This window comes from Manis javanica, chromosome 11 (genome assembly GCF_040802235.1).
Source record: "Manis javanica isolate MJ-LG chromosome 11, MJ_LKY, whole genome shotgun sequence".
NCBI lineage: Eukaryota > Metazoa > Chordata > Mammalia > Pholidota > Manidae > Manis > Manis javanica.
In genome coordinates, this window is record NC_133166.1 from 46,818,607 (window position 1) to 46,843,727 (window position 25,121).

The 25,121-nt window shown below is 35.5% G+C and overlaps 1 protein-coding gene across 1 annotated transcript in view; it reads left to right on the forward strand.

Moving 5' to 3' along the window:
• The window catches only part of ANO3 (anoctamin 3), a 258,609-nt gene that overhangs the window by 39,920 nt on the left and 193,568 nt on the right, over positions 1-25,121 (forward strand). The window contains exons 2-3 of the mRNA XM_073216340.1: positions 20,127-20,321; positions 21,432-21,503. Of these exons, the coding sequence (XP_073072441.1) occupies positions 20,127-20,321; positions 21,432-21,503 (267 nt within the window). The remainder of the gene's footprint in view (positions 1-20,126; positions 20,322-21,431; positions 21,504-25,121) is intronic.

Consider the following 25,121-nt stretch of genomic DNA (forward strand, 5'->3'; position numbering starts at 1 on the left):
TTGGGCTTCTATTTTGTTAGACTCTATATGGAAGAATGCTGAGTTTACCCATCTTATAAGGCCAGTTTAATGTACTTCCTAACCACTTTGGAAAACTTCTGCCAAGACAGTAAACCAAGACAAATTTACTCTTTCTGTGATTTGTAGAGAAACTACTGTCCTTACTAACTAAACCTTTCTCTATATTTGATTGTTTCAAGAAGTCTAAGTAATTAATGAGCAAGTATATTTCAAAGATTAGAATTACTGCACGCAAAGTTTCTAGAATAGCACCAATGATTGATAAAATCTGACTGTGCTAGTGGATAGTAGCAAGAGCAATTGTTTTTGTTACCCAATTAAAACTTTTTTTGGTTTATTTTCCTTAAGACATTTCCAGTTTAGCAAGGGGCTGGTGGGAGGGTCATTTGTGTAAACCAGTAATTATACCAATAGAACCATTATCAATGATGTGATGAAAAATGACATGGGAAATTGTAACTGATTTTACAGAAAATATCTCAAAAGTGAGATTCTGAAAGGAAAATCATAATGTCTCATGACTTGTACAGTGGAATTAAGTTTCATAATCACTTTTCTAATTCTTGGTAACTTTGCTATTAGCCAGATGCTAATTTGAATAATAAGCAATTACATGTGTGGGTTATCTATAGTCATTATATAACAGTTTCTAATACAGTGTTTGACTCACAATAGCCATTCAAAAAAAAATTAGCTTTTTTCTCCCCTCATTGCACTGTATAGTTTTTTTTTTTTACTTTTTCCATAGGAAAGAATAATCTACGAAGTGAAAAAAAAGAGAGCAAATAATTTAATTGGATAAATACCATTTACTTTATATGGTATCACCTAATAACAACAAATTCCTAATGCTTGAACTAATCCATATCTGGAATTCTCCTCTTATCATATTTGGATAATGTCATAATATTGCCTCAGTCTTTTCTGAGCTTATCACAAATTCTATTCTTGAAGTTATTTTATTCAAGGTTCTATTAAGGAAAATATAAAGGAGGTATGTCTTTTTTTATTGATAAATACAAATGAGTGTGTGTGTTTATTTCTTAATTCTTTGTTTTTGAGATGCAATTACTTTTGCTGATGCAACCTAATAATTGAACATGATCAGAAACCATTAAGAAGACACTGGGTGTCAGGATGTTAATGGCCAAGTCTGTACATACTCCTTATAGGCTAACCTATTAGATAATAAAGGTAGTTCATGGCTGCTCTCTATACATATCATGCATTTGAGCTAATTGTCAAGACCAAATGATCAAAAGCAGATGATTTTGACACAGAGGTTTTGAAACAAGTCCTAGCATTGGTTAAAACTACTTGTGCAACCTTGAGCAAGTCATTTACCTTCTCTGCTTATCAGTTTCTTTATGAATTCAAAGTACAAGTTACATTATATCAGCAATTTTCACATATAGGAGCATAAGTGTATATATTAAAATTTCAGATTATTGGACTTCCTCCTGAGAGAGGTAGTAGTCCTGGAGAAGGGCTGAGGAATCTGCATTGAAATGTGGTCACACCCCACATGTGACCATAGACTTCACATTCACATTTCATAAGACTATCTAGAGTGTCCCTTCTAACTGTACAACTTCTGTAAGCTATTGTTTTTTGTTTTAATTTTCTCCTAAGTGTTTATTTAAAAGTAGCATTTTTATTCTAATCTTTGATGGCATATTTACTAAGTGGTATCAAACATAGAATCCTACTAGCTACCATGTTTCATCACTCAGAGACATTGCTCATTGTCCACTGAAAGCAACTTTCAACAAGGAATTTTTGTGGCAATTCCATAGGAGTTCCATTATATCTTTTGATAGAATTTCTCAGTACATCACAAAGTTCTCAGAAAACTTTAATTGGTGTAGTTAGCCTTTCAGCTGTTTAAGAGAGAAAAAGAAAGTCTTGGAGTCCATATGGACCTACTGATTACACTGACAAAAGAAGACTGAACACATGACCTATTGTTAACTTTCAGGTCCTATTATTTGCAGGAGATAAATCATTAAGCCAATGTAAAAATTCCAAAAAATCAAGATTCTGCGTGTGTGTGTGTGTGTGTGTGTGTGCGCGCATGTGTGTTGGAGAGGGGTGTGTGTGGATTGGATAGGTTGGTGGGCGTGTGTGTCTGACATGATATATAATGCCAACATCCTGGGTTATTCCATTCATACAAACTACGCTTACTCCTTCCCTTTAAGCTTGTGATCTACTATGAAGATGAATATGTTTGTTTTACAGAAATTAAGACTTGGTTTAGTTTTCTTATGTATCAGGAAATAGATTAACTCAATTCTTTTCATTAACCTGATTAATTTCCATATAATCATATATATGGATTAGAAAGAAATTTAGAGAATCCAAAGTCCAACATTGTGCACTGAGGAAAAACAAAACAAACATTTCTACAATTGAGTGTTCCAGTTTACTCTCTGAATGTATGATGAATTGATCTACCTCTGTGCCTTGTTAATTTGCTCTGCTGTTTTGTACATCCAGCTTCACCCTCTGAAAATCACATGCATTCTTCAAGACCCAACTCAAATGACACTTTTTTTCTTAGTACCCCCACTTAGAACGGACATCAGCTCACTCTCTGCTTCTTTGCCATTAGACCACACTCTAGTGCTAACAGAATATTTCTTTATATTTAATATTAAATTAGTATTTTGAATCAAACCTCATGGCCTGTGAATTCTAACTTTCTAAACTTCTCTTGAATCTGTCTACTTTTCTCTAGTCCCACAGCTAGCCGTAATTTAAAGTCACCATATGTTCTCCTGTGGATAACTGAAGCAGTCTATTAACTTGTCATGACTTTTCTTATATCCTACTCACATCCATTCTCCACACTAAGACAAGTAGACTCTGTCACTCTACACCTTAAAAGCTTGCAGTGGCCCCTACAAGGCCATGCCAGGCCATTGAAGAGCTGACCTCTGCCTTCTTTTGTAGACCCATCTCTGTCCTCTCCCCTATCTCTCTCACTTTCTACTCTATTTTCCAATAATACCAAACTTCTCAGTCACCTGAAATTCTGCAGGATATCAGTACTCTCTGGAAAGCCCTGATCTCTCATTCTATATGGCTAACTCCTACCCACTCTTCAAGTACAGATCAGAAATCACTTCTTCTGGAAGGCCATTCCTGCTCCCCCATTCCCACTCCAGGTTTGGGTAAGATGCCCACCTCTGTGCTGCAGTGGCTTTGGGCACTTTCCCTGCCACAACACTTTTCACACTTGAGTAAGTGTAGGTAGTGACACACTTCCAGATGCTCCTTTACATAACTTGTCATTTATCCATAGAGCTGACACTATATATGGTGCATAGGTCAACAAACATGAAAGTACTGAAATAAAATGTACTAGGTTCATATTTTTCTTGGAAAATAAAGGAAAGGAGATGTTTTGAGGATGGAAAGCCTTGAAGAATACACATAAAATTGTTTATCCACCTTCAGTATATAACACTGTTTCTTGACTCCCCATATCGACCCTGTGTATTCTAATGATCTAGCATTGAGGGGTAACAGTTCACATGAATCATGCCAGCACAGTAAGTTTACTATATATGTATATTGTAACTGAAATTAAGTACTGTGTATGTAATGTAATCACATGACAGCTCTCATTTTCATCAAACTGAAAACTACTATGACAGCAATGAATGTCATCTATTTTTCCCACAGTAGATTATTCCCATCTAATTTTCTTGTTTTTGTTTGTGCCTTGACAGGGATATTAAATTATATATGGGCTAGGGGGCAATTTAAGTGATGGATTGTCCTTTTGCTTCTAGCAAAATGGCACAGGAAAGGATGCTGTGATACTCTTGAAGAGAAGGCAAATATATTGCTGATTGTTAATGTGGTTGTTAATTAAATGACTATCTCAGCCATAGTAATTTTTTACATGGTTGTGCACCTCCTGATCCATAGTTCTTTTTCTCCACCCTGCCTCATTCAATATTTTTGTGAATTTGAAAAATATAATTGTAAAGAAAAAAATGCTTTAGAAATTTCTAAATGTAAATAAAGCTTAAAGGGATAGTATTCCTTATTCAAGAATCCCTCAATATTCACTGAATATATACACATACAGTATTTATTGAGTATATTTATTGAGAGTCTATTATGTGCCAGGAACTGTTTTAGCCTTACTGGTAATCTCACAATGTAGCTGTGAACAAGCTGTATTTCCTGCTTTGGAGGTCCTTACTGTATATCAGCTATGCAGACAAGAATCAAATGATTACTGGGAGACTTATTTAAATGCAATGAAGATGCCCATGTATGATGGCTGTATGTGATGAGAACATAAGCAGGGAAACTTCATTAATTGAGGTGGGATCAGAAAATATGTCCTAAGTAGCTGGAGTTAATGTCATTCCTTTGTAATATCAAGAGCTGGTGAAATGGGCAGAATATAACACAGTGGAATTGAACACAAGTTAAGAGTTGATTCTGAACTAAATCCCAAATCATCATCTTACAGGAATTGAAGGAGATGGTACGGTTTGTCTATATTCCAAAAACCAGTTGCAGAAACAAACTCTGTAGAGAAGAAAGGATTTAAATGGGAAGTGATAGATGTGTGCAAGTATTTGAAGAACTGTCACATGAAGAAAGACTGCATTTAACATTTGATATTCTGAAGGGCAGAACAAGGACTAATGTTGGGAACCATAGGAAAGCAGATTTCTTCTCTACAAAAAGAAGTTCTTAACAGCTGGAACTGTCTGAATGTGGAACAGGCTACCCTGGGGGAGCCATTGACAGTTTTATTTTTAAAGCAAACAATGCAATAGTCTAAGTAGAGCTATAGAGTTTAATGTTAGAGCAAGTAGAAATTTCCATTGTTTGTAGGAAGGGCCCCCCTCCCCATGTACTCAGGGTGATGCTGGTTGTCAGACCAGTTTTCTCTTTCTGTCCTGTGACCTGAGATTCCTGAATCTCTGATAGGGTTCATCTGGTTCTAAGGTAAATCTATTTGCCTAAATTATTATTAATAATAATTTTCTAGAGTATAAGAAGGAGAAGATTCTCTTAACTTTGACAGAAACGGAGGGATCCATTTATAAAATTTGTCACATGGAAAAATGACTCAGATTTATTTGGGGAGTGAAGTAGTTCATTCTTCCCTTCAGTCATTTGCTCACTCTGCAAATATGCAGAATGTGCTGTCCCATGTCTCAGAAGATATCAAGATAAATTAGGTGCAGATTTTGACAGCAAATAGTGTAAAGTCTAAGAACGGAGACCAATATGAATGAACAGCTGTGGTCCAGATAAGGAAATAGTTACTGTAACAAAATTTTTAATACTGATTAGATGAGTTAAAGTGTTGAGAATTGTGTCAGTGTGAGAAAATTATTTATCATTTCTACTGTTTGCAATGATTACTGTAAGTTAAACTAATATGTCTTTGAGAATATGCCATAGTGCAAACATTAGGTTATATAGTATAGATTTTATGAAAAAGAAATTATCACAGATATTCAAAAATAAATTGATCATGCTAATACAATTTTGCTTTTCATCAAGCACTGTCTTTTAATGATCCAAGTCAAAAAAATTCAGGGATATGTTCACAAACTTTAGCCAGTATGAGCTCCAAGTGATATGCTAACACGTTTGTATGTACTTACGGAGTATCTCTATTCTTGTCTCACATATCATTCTTATCATCTCTGTTCACTTGCTCAGTTCAAGAAATCCACACCTATTTCTGCCTTTCTCATATTCTTCATTATCTGCAACTTATGCACTCTCTATTATAGGTACAATTAGTTGTATAGCTGTTTTAAAGGATCTTCACATTTGAAAATTGAATTTTGAATTGTCCTTTCTACCCCATAAATTCTAGGATTAAATATTCTAACCTCGCATCCTCTACTGTCCTTTACATTTTCAAGATAGGGCCAGTGAAGTGGACACTTTCCAATGTATGCGGTTGATCCTGAAAATTGGAGGAGTAATATTTGGAAAATTAATGGCATAAAATCAGTCATTATGTCTATTAATTTTAATGGGATCTCCAACAACAAAGTTTCCAAGTTCTATACTGATCAGTCCTTAAATTAAGTAAATTATAAATTGAAATTTAAAAATGTTTATAGAAAGACAGGAGAGCTATTGTGAAAATTCCACACGATTTGGAGAAATACAAATCTGGTTTTTATTATCTACTGTTTATATGTCTTCATGCAATTTAATTAGGCTATCTAATCCTAACTTTCAGGCACCTATTAGATGAAGATAATGATACATTTTATCCAATAGAAATATTACATGTAAGTGGTTTAGCACAATGTCCAGCATATAAAAAGCCCTGAATGAATGTAATCATCATTATAATGATATTGACTAAACACAACCAGGAAAGTTAGTAAAGGATTTAACTTATCAAAATCATAAAAATAGTATATGAGTAATAATTTTTTTGTGTATACATTTTAATGAGTAATATACATAAAGAATTACACAACTGTAGTAAAGGAAACAATATTGCTATTGATGTGATACTCTGATAGTTGTTTTAGGACTTTTGGTCTGTGTATTTTAAGGAGCATGGCTGGTCTTTGGTGTGCTGAAATCTACATAATGCTTCAAGCATATATGTAAAGCAGGCAGCAAGCTTCTATGGAGGAAATGAGCAAGCATCTGTGGTCCCTGACCTCAAGGGGCTGACTCTAATGGTAGATACATAGCTTACAAAAAATATAATGCAAATAAAAATAAACATTATTAGTTAAGCAGATTAGGTGTTATTAAAATTCAAAAGAAAGAGACTTTACTTTTAAGCACATAATAAAGATTGTGAGTGTATAGATGTTTGTGGATGCATTGTTGGGAATTAAACTATGGAGAAGGTAGTGATATAGAACCACATTCCTCATACTCCCCTTTACTCTGAATTAGATACCTGTTTCCATTGTGCTCCCTGCTAACATTTAAAGTCATACATAGAGTCAGAAAAATTTTCATTTATTTCTGGAAGTGAATGTTCTAGGCAATCACCATTGTTCTAGAAGCCAGGGTCCTTTTCAAAGGGATTCACAAGACATACACAGTATTTTACATGTATGCCTTATAGCAGGAATGGCAAAAACATTGTTAGTTCATCCTGTGATCCCATGACAGTCATGAACATATTTACTCAGCATTGCTGAGTCCTGCCTTAGCATTAAGTTGCCCATGGTGCTCATAAAAGCAGGAGGAAAAAAATGAAGGGAACTAAGCCTGGTTCAATCACACATATTTGCAAATTGTCATTTTGTCATCCCTGAATGCCTTTCTCATAGGTACTTCATTATAAAAAAAATAACTTCATTGTTTTTTTTTAAACTAGTCATACTAATTAGATTGTTTGCACGGTGTGTTTTTTAACCCCTAAATAAGAATATTTGAAGGCAAATATGTCATGCATTTTGGGGAAAACTATCATCTGAACATGGTTTAAATTCCTTCCCTTGGACTTATGCATGTTTCTCAATTTCAGTATAATTACTCTATATTTATAGAGAAATTTTATTATTTTAACCTGTATGTAGAAATTTAATAAATTTAAGTCTATTTTAATATGCTGGAGAACCAGTTAAGTATTGCTTAAAGCAAATTTAATATGAAATTAACTCCTTACTTTAGAAGTGGGTATTGTAAATTAACCCTAAACACTAATGTCATAAACTTGTTTATGTACTTTTTCATCAGTTTAATCTTTGCATATTCTTGTTATTTCTTTCAAAAACATAACAAAGGAATTTGGTTGATGGAGAGAATTTGTACACAGTGTCTCCTGCCCAATCTATAAAAATATGCTGACTAAGTTTATAGACTCCTTGTATATATTGGCAGCTTCCTTGTGGTAGACTTAAACGAAGTGAAAAAAGGTTAAATAGAGATGAGAATAACTAGAATAAATTTTTAAATAAATGTCTTGAGACATCTCTTAGAAATAGAATGACAAAATTGAACTACTGAAAATCACAGAATATTGTAGTCTTGAACTGGAGTTGTCCAGAATTTGGAAGTTAACCCAAACCCAATGTTAGAGTAATTCCCTGATATGGGGATTATTATTATTATAATTTTTAATACTGTGCAGTTCTTTTTCTCAGAATTGTCCAGGACCATTAAGATCTAGCCAATTTGTTTGTTTTGATTTTGAACAAGTTGCTTCTGATTTAGAGGAGTGACATCTTTTATCTTAAAACCACACTCCCAACCCCAACACACAGATGTGGCCACAGTGAAGTATCCGGGTACCACAGCAGAACTGAACTGACCAAACGTTATCTGGAGAACGTGTGAATGTGTGAATGTGGGGGGGTGGGGTGGGGCGGGCATGCATGTGAGCCACTTTAAGGCCTTTATATTCCCAGATCTACACGGGCTCACTTTAGGAGCTCCTGAATATTCCTAGATCTGCCCTTAGGGCACTGTACCAGTTTGCATATGGAAGAATGCCATATGCTAGACCTGCTGGGAGTTTCAGAAGATAGTATTCCCTTTTGAAATGGGAGTCCCATCTAAACCTAATCATTTGTATAACTGTGCTCAGAAAGGCCTTGTCAACCCTGTCTGCAGATGCTACACCAGAGTTTCAGTGCTATACCCTAAACTGTGTTTGGAACCTATACTGATTCCAGTGCCAACTGTGTGCCAACTGCTGTCTCTGACTGCAAAGGGCCTGTAGTCCAGTCAGGAAGTTGAAATTAAGGAAAGCAACCTTCACAGAAAATGCCTGTCTGAATCAGCAACTCTGGCTATGGTTTCCCAAAAGTCAAAAACAGCTAGTGGGCTCCTGCCATTTGAATCTGTTTGACTTTGCTTTTCATTTTTCCCATGGGATAAAGTAGCCCTTCTTTATTCATCAGCCCATTTTTTCTTTTAAGGAATAGAAAAGAAAATTCCAGACCATTTATTTCTTATTTTGTGTAATGCTTTGGAAGAAAACTTACCAAGGACGAATGATTACTTGAAAAGCAGGGAAATAAAGGCAGGCACATATTCTCTTTTCCTCTTTCTTTGAACTAGGCACCAAATTTCTGCAACAAAGTGAGTTATTTTGAAAGCATTCTCCTCTATAATGTCAATCTGTCAATTTTAAATGCATTTACATTCTATAGTGACAAAATTAGAACATTTATATTCAGATAGCTTTTAAAAGGAAATTAGGAGGTGATGAAATTCTTTAAGGTTTTTGACTTTAGACTTTGAATGAAATTAATTATTCTTAAATTATTTTTATTGTTTTCAGCTTTTATGTAATGGTTAAAGTGTTCAGCACTGATTTTGTGTAGGCTGGCAATTGTTTTCTTATTAATTTCCATTTTATATAACAAGTGTCTATATTCTATATAGTCTAATCATATTTTGGGTAAGATCATCCATACTGTATACTCCTTCTCTACCCTAAATAATATTTGTTTTAAAGCAGATTTTTTTTGCCCCTTAGACATTATTTGAATGCTAATATTTCTGTTCAATAGTTAAGGTCCAATAATGCTGTGTAACTAGACAAAGAATGTAAGCATAGAATTCCTGAGGATTTATAAGCATTTCCTATGTTAAGACAAATATATAGCTGAGACTCAGGGTAATTATTTTCAAATATTAAAGTAAATTCACAAGGAAGTTATGCAGAGAAGACACAAGATACAGTCAAACAAAACCACAGTGTATTTTCTTTGTTTCGGTTTTTCTACAAAGGGTGTTGGCCTCAAAATTCTAGGTGAAAGCATTGGCTTTGCTGAATTGGGCTCTGCTTCAAGATATAAAATAACAGCAAACCTAGTGGCCTCCTAGCTTTGTTTCTTCTAGGCCTATATCACATTTTGAAGCTTAAAAATTTATAATTTCAAAGCCTTAATAAACATAAGGAAATCATGAAGGAATATGAAAACATATCCCTAAGGTGCGGCCCAGCTACTTAAACCACCTTCCCAAAGGTTAGCTGCATAAGCTCTACACCTTCATTAAGTCCCAACACATGGGAGACAAATACAACAAATGGCAAGACCATGAGACTGTGCATGCCACAGTGTATTATTTCTTTCATCAGTATACCTATTGGCTTCATTCTCAAGAACCCTGGAACAGAAGCATCCATTTCCTAGAATTTTATCAGGGCATCTATACCTTGGAAATGAAGTATAAGAAGCAAGAGGCTTTGTTGTTGCCTTGGAACCCATCAGTAATATTTCATCTTGCACCTCTCTAGAAGGTATGGTGCTGTAGTAAGAGGGACACAGGTTAGGGATCCCACGGAATTGAGATCAGTTGATAGGTTTGGCCTTTACTGGAATGAATATCCTCGAGTTAGTTAACCTGAGTTTTTTCATTCTTAACTTTGCATATTAAAGCTTTCTCTAAGAGTTATTACAAGAATTAAGTATATCACATATCACCTAGGAATGCAAGGACTTTCAACACTCAAAAGTCAGTCAATATAACTTACCAGAAACTTAACAGAAAAACATGATAAATCAATAGATATGAAAAAATAAATCAACATCCATCATGATAAAAATCTTTAGTAACCTAGGATTAGAAAGTTCCTCCATGTGATATACGGCATTTATAAAAAACTTACACCTAACATCATACATAATCATGAAAGACTACTTCCTCCTTAAGATCAGAAACTAGTCAAGATTGCCCACATTTACCACTCTTCTCAATATTGTACTGGAAGTCTTAGGAGGTAAAATGAGGATAAAAAGAAATAAAAGCATTCAACTGGAAAGTAAGAAATTAAAATACTCCTATTTGCAGAGAGCATGACTGTCTATGTAGAAAATTCCAAGGGACATACAAAGCTTTTCCTGGAACTAATTAGTAATTTTGCAAGTTCCCAGAATACAATATCCATAAACAAAAATCAGGGGCATCACTATACATTAGCAATGCACAACTGAAAATGGAAAAACTGAAATTAAGTTCTACCTTTTGTAGAAGTTCCACAAAATGAAATAGTCAGCTATAAACCTAATAAAATATGTGCAGGATTTGTATGGAGAAAACCACACTACAAAAATATGATTAAATCAATCAAAGAAAAACCTAAATAAATAACATGCCAGGTTCATGGGTTTGATATAGTTGTTAATTCTCCTCAAAGTGATAAACAGATTTAATTCATTATCAACCATAATATCAACAAGATTATTTGTAGATGTAGATCAGCTGATTCTAAAATGTATAAGGTCAGGTAAAATAATTCAAATAGCCAATGCAATTAAAAATCAATAATAATAAGATGACCAACAAAGTTGGAAACTGTCACTACCTGTTTTTAAGATTGTAGGGCAAATGAAAGTTCTTATGGCCAGGATCCTCACCTGACCCTAATCTACTTGATGATGTCATTGGTCTTTGTGGGCCAATGCTTACACACCTGCTGGCAATGACCCATTATTGTAAGTGTACTATGTAAAGAGCTCCACCCAGTCAAGACAGAGAGGGAGATGGATTGGGGACTTGCCAGAAGCAGACATGATTATAGCACTCAACCTGCCACGGTGTGGGGTCAAACTGCAATATTTCTAGATTCTCTTGCTAGGCCTTCATCCATCGGTGTTTCTTCCTGAGGCCTGGGGAGGCCAGGGGTGGAGAGAAGCATTTCTCTCCTCCCCTCTGTTGCATATTTGGTCTGGCTCCTGTCAGTCACTGGGGCTCCGCCTGCAGAGTTTCTCCGGGAAGGGGCGGTGGGGACGCAAGCGCACTGGGATAGTAGAGAAGCCGGGGTTGAGAGTGGAGCCTAGAGGGGCCGAACGGAACCAGGCCTCTTGTGAGCCACAGAAGAGTTTCGCCCACTTTATCCTTTCCCTAGACCTTTTTTGGCTTCACCCGTTTCACTGGATTATTCTCCCTGGGCCGGGAACATGCTTCCTCTAGAGCTACACTTTGTATAAACCCTTTTACCCACAACATGTGGTGGTGGTTATTTGGTCTCCCCAAATCCAGAGTGAACTTGCCTGGCGCTGAAGCCCTCCAGCGCGATAAAGATAGATTATGAAGCTAGAGTAGTCAAGATGGCATGGTATAGGTGAAAGGATAGACGCATAACCAATTGTGCTAAGTGAAAAAACTCATCTTAAAAGTTCTATAGCATATGGCATTCTAGGAAAGGCAAAAAAAAATTACATAAAAATAACAGATCATTCATTGTCAGGAGTTAAGGATGATGGGAGACCCAGAACACAAATACCCAGGACTAAGGAAGTTGCGATTTTTCTATACCCTGTCTATGGAGTGGTTATCAGAATCAAAGTTTGTGAAAGTTCAGAGTTGTATACCCAAAATGTTAATGTTATGCTGTGTAAATTAAAAATAAATAAAAGGGTGAAAAAAAAACAAAGATATGGGTTATCCCTGAAAATACATATGGTATATATAATGAAAATAAAAAGTGCTTGGTAAAAAGCAGCTTTGGTTTTATCAAAGTCAAAACTTTGCAAAAATGGTATAATTTTCCTGATAAATGTAAAACCCAATTTTAAGAATATGAATTTAAAAAATGAAGACCAAGAAATGATTAGATTAAAACTCAAATTCTGACTTTCTGTAAAATAAATATCACTAAAAAGAGTACCTAGTAAATAAGAGGTAATCTAATTATTAGAGTAAATTAATTATTAGCAATACAAACAATAATTAAACATAAATGTAATTTGTAATAACAATAATATATACTATTCTTATTAGTCAACATTTATTGTTTTAAAATGGACTGATTTCAACAACACTCATATCTTCTCATTCTGAACTTGCAAAAAAAATTAAAAAGAGGATTTCAAATCAATATTACTTTTCTGTTGTTTTTCTCACATTAGTAAACTTTATTTTTCCATTCTTAAACTTTTTTAAGAGTTTTCAATTATAAAACACTAAACTGTGCTCAAAACAGATGTAGAAATTGCCAGCCTTTGTCACAGTGTGGAGAAACCCATAAGTAAGAACAGCGGCAGGTGGCAAGAAGTGAGATGTTCCATGCTTACAAATGTTCATGGCAGGCTAAAAATATACAAGTTGTACCCTGACACGGTACTGGTTAAATGAGGCATGCTTGTGTTTGGGTTCAGATTCTACACATCAACACAACTCCTTCTAGTGAAGGTCCTAGTTTTACCAATGACAGTGTGTAGTTGGAAGAGACTGAAGCAGAGTTTTAGTTTTTAAAAATGCCATCAGAGACCTGTGAAATAGTGCAGTCTTCAGAAACTCCCCAGTTCAGAGATTGGTATAGTGCAGGTTTCCTTGCTGGGTCTGTGTGCTTCTGCCAAAATCCAAATGCCATGTGTGAGCTCTTCAGAGTGTAATAGCTTGTACCACTCTTGGCTGCAGTGTAAAAAGTATAACTTTACAGCTTGTCACAAGTACTATAAAACTTCATGTTATATCTTAATTCAGATCCGAGATTTGTTTTCATTTGAAATTGCCTTTTAAGGGGCAGACAAGGATAATCACACAAAATGACGGGAAGAAATCTTTGGTACAGATTTATTTTCTACTGCTGTGTTTTATTTCATTTCCCTGGTATATCCCCTTGCATCCTAACTTCTTTCATTAATGACAGGTGTCTCTGTGACTCTCAGGTTCAGTGCCTAACAAAATGTGTTTGAATCCTAAAAGGGAACAAGGAAATTAATGGCTATTGAAGGGAGAGGAAAGGGACTTGGAATAGCTCAAATCATATTTGGATCATTATTTTTGTGTTCATATCTTATTTATGGCACTACTAAGTGAACATTTAATTAAAGAAAAATCTCATTTGTACTTAAAAAAATGTTACTGATAATAAGTTGCATCAGCATTCAAGTTTCAGAACACTATACCATGAAGAGTAAATGCCCCTTGAGGTCCCTTGATATTTTCATCTCTAAGGGGGCAAGGAGTGTTATCTGTTTGTTCACTGCTATATCCCCATTGTCTACAAAGAATATCTAGTATGTGTTATCATAAACACTTATTAAATGAATATATTAATTAGCAAACTTATTAATGAATAAAGCCTTACCTCTATTTTGTAACTATTCGTTTGCATACTGTATGCACAGCCCATGTGGCCCCGTGCTGAAGCAGTGGCTGTGAACAAGACAAACACAGTCCTGCCCTCACAGAACTTCCCGTTCAGCCAGAGGGACAGTATGTCAGGTAACAACCCAATAAATAAATAAAAGCAAACATGATCAGTTCTATTAAAGCAAAGTAAATGTTTATAAGCGGACATATGGCAAGGGAAATGACCCTATGTGGAGTGGGCTGTGTGACTTGGAAATTAGAGAACAGTTCGCACAAAGAAAAATGAGGGCACTCATTCCACCTTCAGGACTTTCAAAATGTATTTTTGCAATTTAAAAACCCCTTCACAACTTTGTGACTTTGCTTTAAACTTAGTAAAGAACTTTTCCTTATTCATCTTAATATATTTCAATTGTGATAAATTTTAATTTTGTGAATTACTCATTTAAGGGTTGAGTGTATACTGTTCACCTTTGTTTCCAGTGTGGTCTTGACCATAGTAAGCAAGCTCAAAAGTACATTAAAGCCAATAGTTGCCTTTCCCCTGTTTACCTGTAAGAATCTTAGAATACTTAAGAGTTTATGACAAAAAAACCCAAAAATTATAAATTATATCCTCTAGTGTGTAATATTGCTTTCTGTTCCCAAAAGTTATGCTGAAAACACCTCTGAAGTTATAAACATATATATGTGCAGTGGGAAATCTTCCTTTTTCCTTCCACATCTATCCTGCACCATTTTCTCTCCTGTCCTGTGGCCTCGGAAGCAGAGGTCTATGGACTACAACACCCAAGGGGTCACATGACCTCTAGCTACTGTTTACATATGATCAAAGGGAGGCACCATTAGCAGATGAGAAGTTAACACAAGAGAGTTGGGGGTATTTTATTTCCCTCGCTCTCCGTTCCAGTGTGTAGGTTTTCGCAGTGGCTACATTCCTCTATCTAAGCACACAGGTTTTGTCAGATTGACCCTCCCTCAACTAGAATTGTCTTCAGGTTTCTATGTCTGCTCCCTCTCCTTGCTCTGCAGGCCAAAGGGTGATAAGGTTTTCTGGCCCTTTTAGTTTTAGGGAGTTTTACCAACGTGTCCTGGTTTCTCTCAATCCTGCTTATACCCTTGTATTAAACTCTCTTCAATTACTATCCCTTCATTAAACTTTCTTCAGTTACTCTGAGTTAGCCATCTCCACCGTACTAGGAACCTGATACAGGAGACATATTTTTCCTTGTTCAAAGTGAGAGTAAAACTGAACAGTAAGTGAAGAACAAACTATTGTAAAAGAAGTTTCTGAGTAAACAAAGAAATCCCATTGTATTGCAAAGAGCAGTGGCCTTAAAATCAGAAGGACCTCATTTATTACAGGCTTCAATGCTTCTTAGATGTGAGATTTGAGAAAAGTTACTTAAATCCTTTGTGTTGCAGGATTCTCACATGTAAAATGGTGATGACAAGTCCTAACAACACTGCTAGATAACATACAGGATACACCAGGCAATTTGTGTTGCAAGCACTCAATGAACGGTGCTTTTATCACTAGCAATAGCTTCTGCCTAAAAGGGCACACTGAAGTAACAGTCAGAAATGTTCCTTTGACGAAGGCAGAGCTACAATAATTTTAATAAGATACGAAGAAAAACCTTTGTCCATTTATGCTCTTTTCCCCCAATGGTTATTATTTACATAAATATGCTTTAATTATATCCACTAATATGGAAAAGTGTATTTGGATTTTATAAAATTAAACGGCATCCCAAAACACCACCTATTCTCAGACCATCAATTTAAAAATATTTCTGATAAAGGTATAAAGTCTTACTAATTCATCTTGAGAATATAACGAGGGACAGACAAATGCATTTGTTAATTTTTAAACCTCCCTCTTGTGGGCATAATGTGAAATACATAGGTAACAATATCATAATCTTTTGTTACAAATATTCCAAAATTCTTCTAAGAGCTTACTTGATAGAATTTTCAAAGTTCATTCTATAAAAAAATAAATGTGTTTTTTTTCTGTTACATGTGTTCTTGGGGTGAGTTAGCTTTCTTAAAGGTAAATTCTATCAAAAGAATAGATTTTTTAAAATATGTGTATTTTGCACAGAGAACCATCAACCAATTTTTCTTTACTCTCCACTTTTCTCTTTGAAATTTTCTAAGGATGTATTTTTCCAATTAAAACACCATATCAACTCAAATCTCACTGGGTTAAATGGCATGTGAATAGCAATTTTCCCTTCTTTTCTGTCAGACGTCTGATGGGAATGAATTTCTAGACTTCTTGTTGCAGTTACACCTTTTGGATCTATGTGTATACTCAAGTGTAAGTGTCATTATTCAAGGTTCTTTTAAATATGTGAGCATTTATAAATTGCTAATGGTTGCTTTAGAAATATCTGCTCTAAATACAGGAAGTGATGCTTTTTCTGCAATTCTACAGGTTTATCCTCGATCTCAGGAGCTGCACATGCTTACAAAATTGACATGTTCCTCAGTATCTTTTTCTCATTATTAGCTCTAAATGACTAGGTATCAAACATTGCTCAAGGGTACAAGGTAAACCTATACAGGAAAAGAAATGGAATTTTGTAACATAGAACAAAAGAGTCCTGCATACAGTGTGGGGGTAGTTAATTTTAATCATGCCAAGCAAAGAACAGATACTGCTAGTTATGCCAAGCAGAATAGGAAGTCATTTGATGTGGAACTTTGAAAGAAAGTTTGTGCTCTTTAAACATGAGGATATCAGATTTACAGTTTAGCTGATATTGGTTTCTAGCAAAATTAATCTGTGTAATTGCTTTGGAAACAGTTCAGAAATGAGAAAGCACTGTCCTCTATGGGAAGGAAAAGGCAGCGCTGTAGGAAGGGCATTTATTTCCTCTTCAACATTATTTTCTCAGTTTTCATTAAGTGTTACGTTTGACAAATATTTTCAGCAGTTACAGGTTTATGGAGAGTTTTCTACAGACTTTCTTACTTTATGTGAATAATCCTTTGAAGAAAATGAATTAAACCCAAGAAGGATAAAAATGAAAATGCAGAAGTAATATACCAAAATGAATCAGCTCAAATTACCTTCACAGACAAGATTTTACTGATACAACTACCTGGACTAGGGGTTCCTCTTGGGTCGTTTTATAATGCAATCTGTATATTTTTACATTGTTTTTTAATATAAAGATCTGCTTTCCCTGTGAGTGTGTACCATTGTATACCTGAGTTAGGACCTGGACAAAAGAAAGAACTCAGAAATTGTTTGGAATTATTGAATAAATGATGGGAAAATGAATAAATGAAAATTAGTCTTAAAAATAATAATTGATAAGTATTTTGTATAACACATTGTTAACTCATAGCATATTATATGTAAATCACATATCTTATTATATAGATCAGCACAAGGAATACAGTTTGATAGATGGTGGGTGGACATTTCCTGTTGCTGTGTACCAAGCAGCACATGTTCATTTTTCATCAAAATAGGTCTCATAATTGTTTAAGATTGTGGATATAGAATAATAAGTTCTAATGTTTGCATTAGCTGTGTGTTTCTGCATTCAGAGTTCTGTGCTTTTAATATGTGTTATATTTATATCAAGTGACACCATGGTAATAAACCATCCGGGATTGGGGTTCTTGAGGAGCCCTGGAGCATTCTGAAACACAAGAGCTTTGGAATCCAGTACCTATTACTATAACATTCAGTTCTGCCTGCCATTTGCTAGATTTATGACATCAAGTAATTAAATTTCTTAATGTCTTCCAGTTTCATTCCATCAGAGTAAATTTGCCAACCACAAAGGCTGTGATGTGATAGGTTCTTAGCAACAGGTCACTCAGAATCCCTTTTGCCCTATGTGAGATGAAGCTTTAACCCAACACTGAAGTGGGGATTACATGGTTATACTCACATCATAGAGACAGTACCCATATTCAGCTGCTCTACTCAGTGGTCAGTGAGAAAGTATTTAGGGAGTACTTAAGGATCGAGCAGCTTAGTGAAGTTATCATCTACCAAGATATGGTGAAATGGGGAAGTGTGACAGCCATTTTTGTGAAAAACACCACCGTATAGGTGCTAAATTCTTAGGAGATTACATAGTTGGCCTTATTCCCTTGTTTTCGCAGATGGGGCTATAAAAGTCTGTTTTATAGACTTGCTGAAGAAGCTAAGATTATTGAAAGAGCTCAGAGTCATAACCAAATATTCATTCCCCAACTACTTTCTGAATACCACCTATGTGCCCGGTGTTGGCAGTGGGTAACAGAGATACAGAGAAGGTATGACCTAACCTCACCTTTAAGGAGTACCCAGTGTCATAGGTGTCAGCTGACTCAGATACAACTATCCTTTCCTGAAACAAATATTTTTTGAAGCATCATCATAAGCCAAGCACTGTGTTAGACACGAGATAATGCAGGATATAAAGCAGAACAAAAAAATCAGTGTCATCGTGGGCTTGCATTCTAGTGAGGTCTACAGACATATGCAAACTATGTAAGTAACATAGGTAGTGTGGTTGAGAGTGACGTGTTACTCAGAAAATGGTGAGAGAAGTGACTTAGAAGCTAAATCTTTCACACACAGTGGGAAATAACCTGGATGTTAAAAATGAAAATGACAGCAACAAGGGAGAGTAGAGGGATAGTCAAATGATGGTATTTGAAAGCTATTTTGGGTTTTATTTGTCTGCCTGTTTGTTTTTACAGAGGACAGATGAAGAATGGGGAGATATAGGTCAAAGGATAGAGACTTTAAGAAGGGCTTAATGTACAGCCTGGTGGCTATAGTTAATAACACAGTGCTGTATACTTGAAAGTTGCTAAGAGTCGATCTTAACCTTCTCTCCACACACAAAAAAGAGTTAACTCTGTGAGGTGATAGATGTGTTAGCTATCTTGATTTTGGTAATCATCCCACAATGTGTGTATGTGTGTGTGTGTGTGTGTCATCACTTTGTAGACTTAAAAGATATACAACTATATGTGTCAATTATGCCTCAGGGAAGCCGGGAGAAGAGAAAGCATGCATTGAAAGAGGCCATTCGGAGCTAGGAGGCTCTTACTCCACCTCAAGTCAAGTTGATGGGAAGTCTGAGGCTGTGTGAAAGAAAAGAGCTGCCCTTGGAGATGGCTGCACGGAAAGTAGTGACATTGGTAGGGAATGCAGCGCAGTACCGTGTTTGGGGAAGATTATGGAGGGGATGGATCATCCATAGAAAAAGCTTGGGATGAAATTGAGTGGGTTTTCTGATGTTTCACTTGAGTTCCCAGGGACACAGAGACACACAGTGTGGGTAGGAGATGCTGTCAGAAATGGCAGTGTCACAAATGCTTCGAGATTAGAGTTCCAGGGATGAGAAATGACCTAAAATTGACATATCAGGGATGCCAGTGCATAGGCACAAGGGAGCAGGGCCATTCTTGTCTGGAGCACAGTTACTGGGGCTTTGCTTGTGCAGGCAGAGTACTGTCGAGGGGCATTCTCTCTTCCAGCAGATCAGCCTTCTCTGCATGAAGAGAGGGACTGTTACCTTGAGCTCAGTAATGCTCCTTCTTGACTGACCCCTTGCTGCTGGCCAGGTTTGGTACTAACTGCTGTCTTTTTCCAGCTCTTGGTCACTGTTAGTGCATTATGCATGTGTTCAAGTCAGGATAGAACGCAGAAAGAAGGGCTGTGTTTAGTAAAAGTCGTTTGAATGTTTATGTATTAGGTTTTATTTGTTTTGCTGCTTGAAAACCTAAATAATTAGATTTATCCAAACACAATCAGAATCATTATTCTCATTATGCTCAACTCCTCAAGTGAACTTACACATCAGTTTCTCTTGCATAGAACCTTTAAAAAATGGTGAAAGTTCAAGCTGGAAGAGGAGCTGTTTATTTCTCAGAAATATTTGACAAAAGTTTCACATACTTTCCCTGACCAAAATAAAATCAAATTTGTTCTAATCTCTTGGTGTTGCTTTTCAAGAGTACTTTCCTGAAAACAGCCATCACAGGATTAAAGTTATTTATTGACTTCTGCTGATTATTTCTTATTGCTAAAACAGACCATTTTGGAATTGCAGGTATGAATGTGAGCAAGAGTGAGATAGCAAAAGAAACGTCATTAAAACCATCCCGGAGATCCCTGCCTTGCCTTACCCAGAGCTATGCTTACTCAAAGAGCTTGAGCCAATCTACCTCACTCTTCCAGTCAACTGCGAGTGAATCACAGGCTCCCACTACTGTTACCTCAATGTCCGCTGACAAAGAAGAGCAAGGTGAGCAGCTCTTCCTGTTTTCTTATTCAGCTTACAAAGAGGAAGAATTTTCAAACCTTCCCTCCCTCTCTTCCTTCCTCCCTGCCTGCATGCCTTCCTTCCTTTCTTTCTTCTTTCTTTCCTTCCTCCCTCTCTTCCTTCCTTTCTTGGTCCATTTTACTAGTATTTATAGAGCTCATTAGGAAGAAGGCAGGCATAGGGAGAAGAACAGGACACTGTGCCAATCAGACAAAAGACCATTTGTTAGCCAGATGTGTTTTCATTCTTCCTTGCCCTGAAGATAGCCAACCCCGCATGGGAACCTGGACCTGATATTTGCTGTGTGCAGGAGGAGACAGACCAGCTTCCTGAATCACTGGCTCATTGCCATTTCTCTTGGAACTTATAACCAGTAATTGAGCAGAATATGTCAACAATAATAAACTTATTTTTCTAGAAATAAAGACCAAAGACTTTAAATAGTACTGATAAAGCAGTGAAGATTTGATTGTACAATGATCTGGTTAGTCAAGTGCTGACAACCAAATGTTGGTATGGAAGCCTTAGATGACACAAGGGCTGAAATATAGGGAAGTGCCAGCTAGATGTGACATTAAGGAGTCTTTGTAACTGCCCTTAGTCTTCTACACACATCTGCTCATTTGAGACACACTATTATGCCTTAAGGAAATTTCTTTCTTCAAGAGTCAGGAGTAAAAAATCTGCTGAGTGGATGGGGTGTGTTTTGTATTCTCATTCCCCTTTTAAGAAGCTTTTGTCTTATGAGGATGCATTCTCTTAGGATTCCTCAGGGCTGCTGCTTCCTCTGGATAACTTGAAAATACCAAGATTCTCTTTTCAATAATAGCACTACCGGTTATAAACAGCTAACATCCATGGCCAAGAAGGAACATGGCTAATTGTTCAAGAGGATGAAGATATTAAAATATGATATAGATGTATCTTTCTCTTATTGAGTGAAATTTTAAATAACTAATTTCAACTCATTAACTTAAAAAAATTTATTCATACTTGGCCATCATGTTTGGCCATCAGTCACCATGGTCATTTTTTCTAATTGCTGTTATGTTTTTATTTCCTAAAACTATGAAATGTCTTCTTTACTTGCAGTTAACACAGAGGAGGATAATAAAGACTCAGTGCTCAAATGTTCTTTTGCTGATCTCAGTGATTTTTGTTTGGGTGAGTCGATATTGAGTGTTTCTTTCCTTCTTTCCCTCTCTCCAATGGTAAGCTGTCTTCTTCAAATCTAGAACATTATGCTTTTAAGAAAAAAATTATATTTGACCTTTATCACTTATGGGTGAGTATAATATTCTAAGGTTAAAAAAATGACTAAAGTATTTCACATACAGTTTGTAATTTAAATAATATAGATGTGTAGTGAACAATAATCCCATAACTGAAAAAAAATTAACCATTTCTGCTGTTACTCTTTTGGAAATATCTTTTGATTATCTATGGAAAAATTAAGTTTTACCATTATTTCCAGATTTATAAAATTTCAACATTTTCTGTTGTTTCCTTGTTATGCTAGATGAACATTTAGCTCGTTTGAATAGCCTATTCATAGTTGTATTGCCATTTAAAATTTTAAAACTCTCTGCTGATCAAATGTGTAACTTTAAATAATATATATTTATACTTTTATACCATGTTCTATCACTTGGCAAATATATTACAGCTATGAAAATAATGGTTTTGGGCAGATTCACTTTGTTTTTCTATAGTTCCAAATTTTTATGACCTCTCTGCCACACTTTGAATATTCCTAGAGTCAGTGTCAAATTGATTCCCCTTTCCAACCCTCCAGCAAATAGAAAAAATTATGCCTCATTAAACTTACTTCATTGTTTATACCACAGTTTTTTGTTAATTTCCCTAGATTATCTGATATTTTTTCTTCTTAGAAGAAAATATCCCTTCTTCTAAATATCCCCATTATGTAAGATTTTTGTTTTTATACCTTTCATTTCACTCTTCTTTAAGAAATTTCTTGGCGTTAACTGACTTTTCATTGGATTTATTCCGGTTTCTAATGTCTCCCATTGTCTTACCTGAGAGTTTCAGCTCTGGACAATTTCATTCTTGGTTTGGTGAGATCAAAAAATGACAATGGAATGTTCTTGAGGTGAAAGGGTTTATTCCCAACTTTTTTCCCATGGTGGCAGATCAAGTGCTAGAACCCCATTTGCCTCAGAGCAGGTCTGTGTGCAGCAAGCTGGTCTCTGCCTCTGGGCCCCTCTGCCCCCGCAGCCATCTCAGTCTCTGTCCTTGACGCTGCTACCACTCTAGCCTCTGCTTTCCTGCAACCGTGCAACCCAGAGCACTGGGCATAGGTCTTTATATAGAGACAATAATGATGCATTGCCCACAGGTGTGTAGTGAGCAAGCCTACTAGGGTCAGGTGGCCATAGGAACTTTAATTTCTCTACACCCTTATTCCTCCTTTTTTTTATATTTCATTCATTTTTTTTCAGAGTGTATATTTAAGTAACTACCTCTGAATATTGATGTGAGGTGCAAACCTTCTGAGTTATTGTATATCTGAAGGACTTCAATTGGCTTTTACATTTGGCTGTATTTGCTTGGTTATAAAATTCTAGATTAAGAAGAATTTTCTTCAAAATTTGTACACTGATTCACTGCCTTCTAGTATCTAGAAACCCATTGCTGTCTGATTTTCATTCTTTTCTAATTGATTTTTTTTAACTTTTTATCTTTTTAACTTTTGTGCTATAAGATTTCCCAACATTGTGTTTCCTGGTGTGTGAGATTACACACGAGTGTGGTTTCATTCATTCCGCTTGAGATCATTGGACCTTTTAGTTCGTCACATCACATGTCTTCTTTCTACCTCTGTATAAAAATACTTATTTTTTTTTTATATTTTTGTTTTCTTCTTTTTTTTTTCTGGAAATCCAATTAAAAGTTAGACATTTTCTTTCATCTCATGATTTTGATTTCTGCCTTGGTTCGAGAATTTCCAAATATCATTTTGTTTGTATGTGTGTTGGGGGCATGCCATCATATATGTGTTTAGAATTTAATTTCCAAGAATCTTTTTTTGTTTCAGAACGTAACTTTTTCAGAGCATCCTATCTTACTTTATGACTACCATATCTCTAATCTCTCTAATAACACATGTGATTGTCTTAAATTTTCCTATGCTCTTTAAATATTAGTCTGTCCCAAGGACCAGTTTTTCTGCCTTTTTAAATTAGTCATTCTTTTATAGGTTGTAGAATTTCCTAAAATATTTGGTGATGTTTGGTCATCTGTTTACATTTAAAAACAAAAGAACAGGAAGGCTGAGTCAGACCTCTGGGTACATAGAAAGTCTTGGGAATGGAAAGACTTCACTATAGAGTAAATGGCTAAGGAGCCATTACTTAGATGACTCACCCAATGTCAGCTCAGCTCGAAGACTGTACTCTGAGGTGCCAATCCCCACATTACTGCTCTCAAATTCTGGATTTCTTTAGAGAAAGGGGTTGTGTTTTCATGTTCTATTGTCAGGCCTTCAGTTTTCTTGTTTTCACCCCTGATTCTGCCTCTATTTATCTGCCATATATGAGTCCAGACATCTCTAGGATTTGGCTAAGGAGATCCACTCTTTCTTCCCACTTTTGCACAAATTGTAGGCTAAACTACTACATCAGTTAACACTCTTCCTTTAGAATTTTAGAAAACTCTTTGAAGGTTTTTACTCTTTGGAAGTTGTTTTATTACTATGCTAATAAAGTATCCAGAGCAAAGGACAACAAACAAAGTACCGCTAAGCTCATTCAGGCATCTTGAACTCTGCATCTTTACTCTCTCAACAAGTTGATGATAAATGGCTCTTTGATGAGATATTTTATTGTATGGACCAAAGAAGGAAACCTGTAGAGCATATATTTTTAGGGACTCGATAGAGAATTTTATGTCTAAAAACCTATCCCAAGAAAAATAAAATCAGAAAAAAAAACACTTTTTTCTCACAGCTTTCTTCATAATGATTGTCAGACTTAGAAATGAAAGCAAATCAAATAATCTAGTAATGAGGGGTAGTTAAACTGTAAAACATCTACATACTATAATATCACATAGCCATTTATAAATTGCATTATTGAGGATTTAGTGTCATATTGCTAAGTGGGAAAAAATAGCTTAAATATAAATGTAGATATCCTCTCATTTTAGTTAAAAATGTATTGGAAAAGAGTTAGACATATACCAATATGCTAGTTTCTCTATGTGATGAGATTATTTATGGCTGTAATATTTATTCTCATTGTCTTTACTCTCTTTTGCCCTACCTCTAAACAACATATGCAGATGTTATATAATATATAAAAAAAATAGTCACATCAGAATTTTTTGGTAAGTAGGGAGTTCACTCATATATCAGTACAAATAGCACACAATTCTATAGATAATTTTTGAAACTGAAATTTGAAACTGGATGATAGTATTTGGAGAAACAGTGATCCTGAAAGATCCTAAACCGCCCCTCCTTTACTAGGCATTATAGTTTTTATTTATTTTTCCTATAACAGAGATGACTTTACTCAACCTCCTCTTTTGTCTTTTTGTGTTATGTCATATGATTTATGTCAGTTGAGCAAGATTTACCTTCAAATCTGTAGTTTGCTGGACTTGCCTATGAATGCCTTTGAACTGGGGCTTTTCCTTTGTAGAAATAGAATAGAAACAAAATAAAGCAAGAATTTATCAAAAAGTAATACTAATCTGTTCTAATACTTATTTTACAACCTCAGAGTGAATTTTTTTAAACCTGCAGAAGTTAAGGCCTCA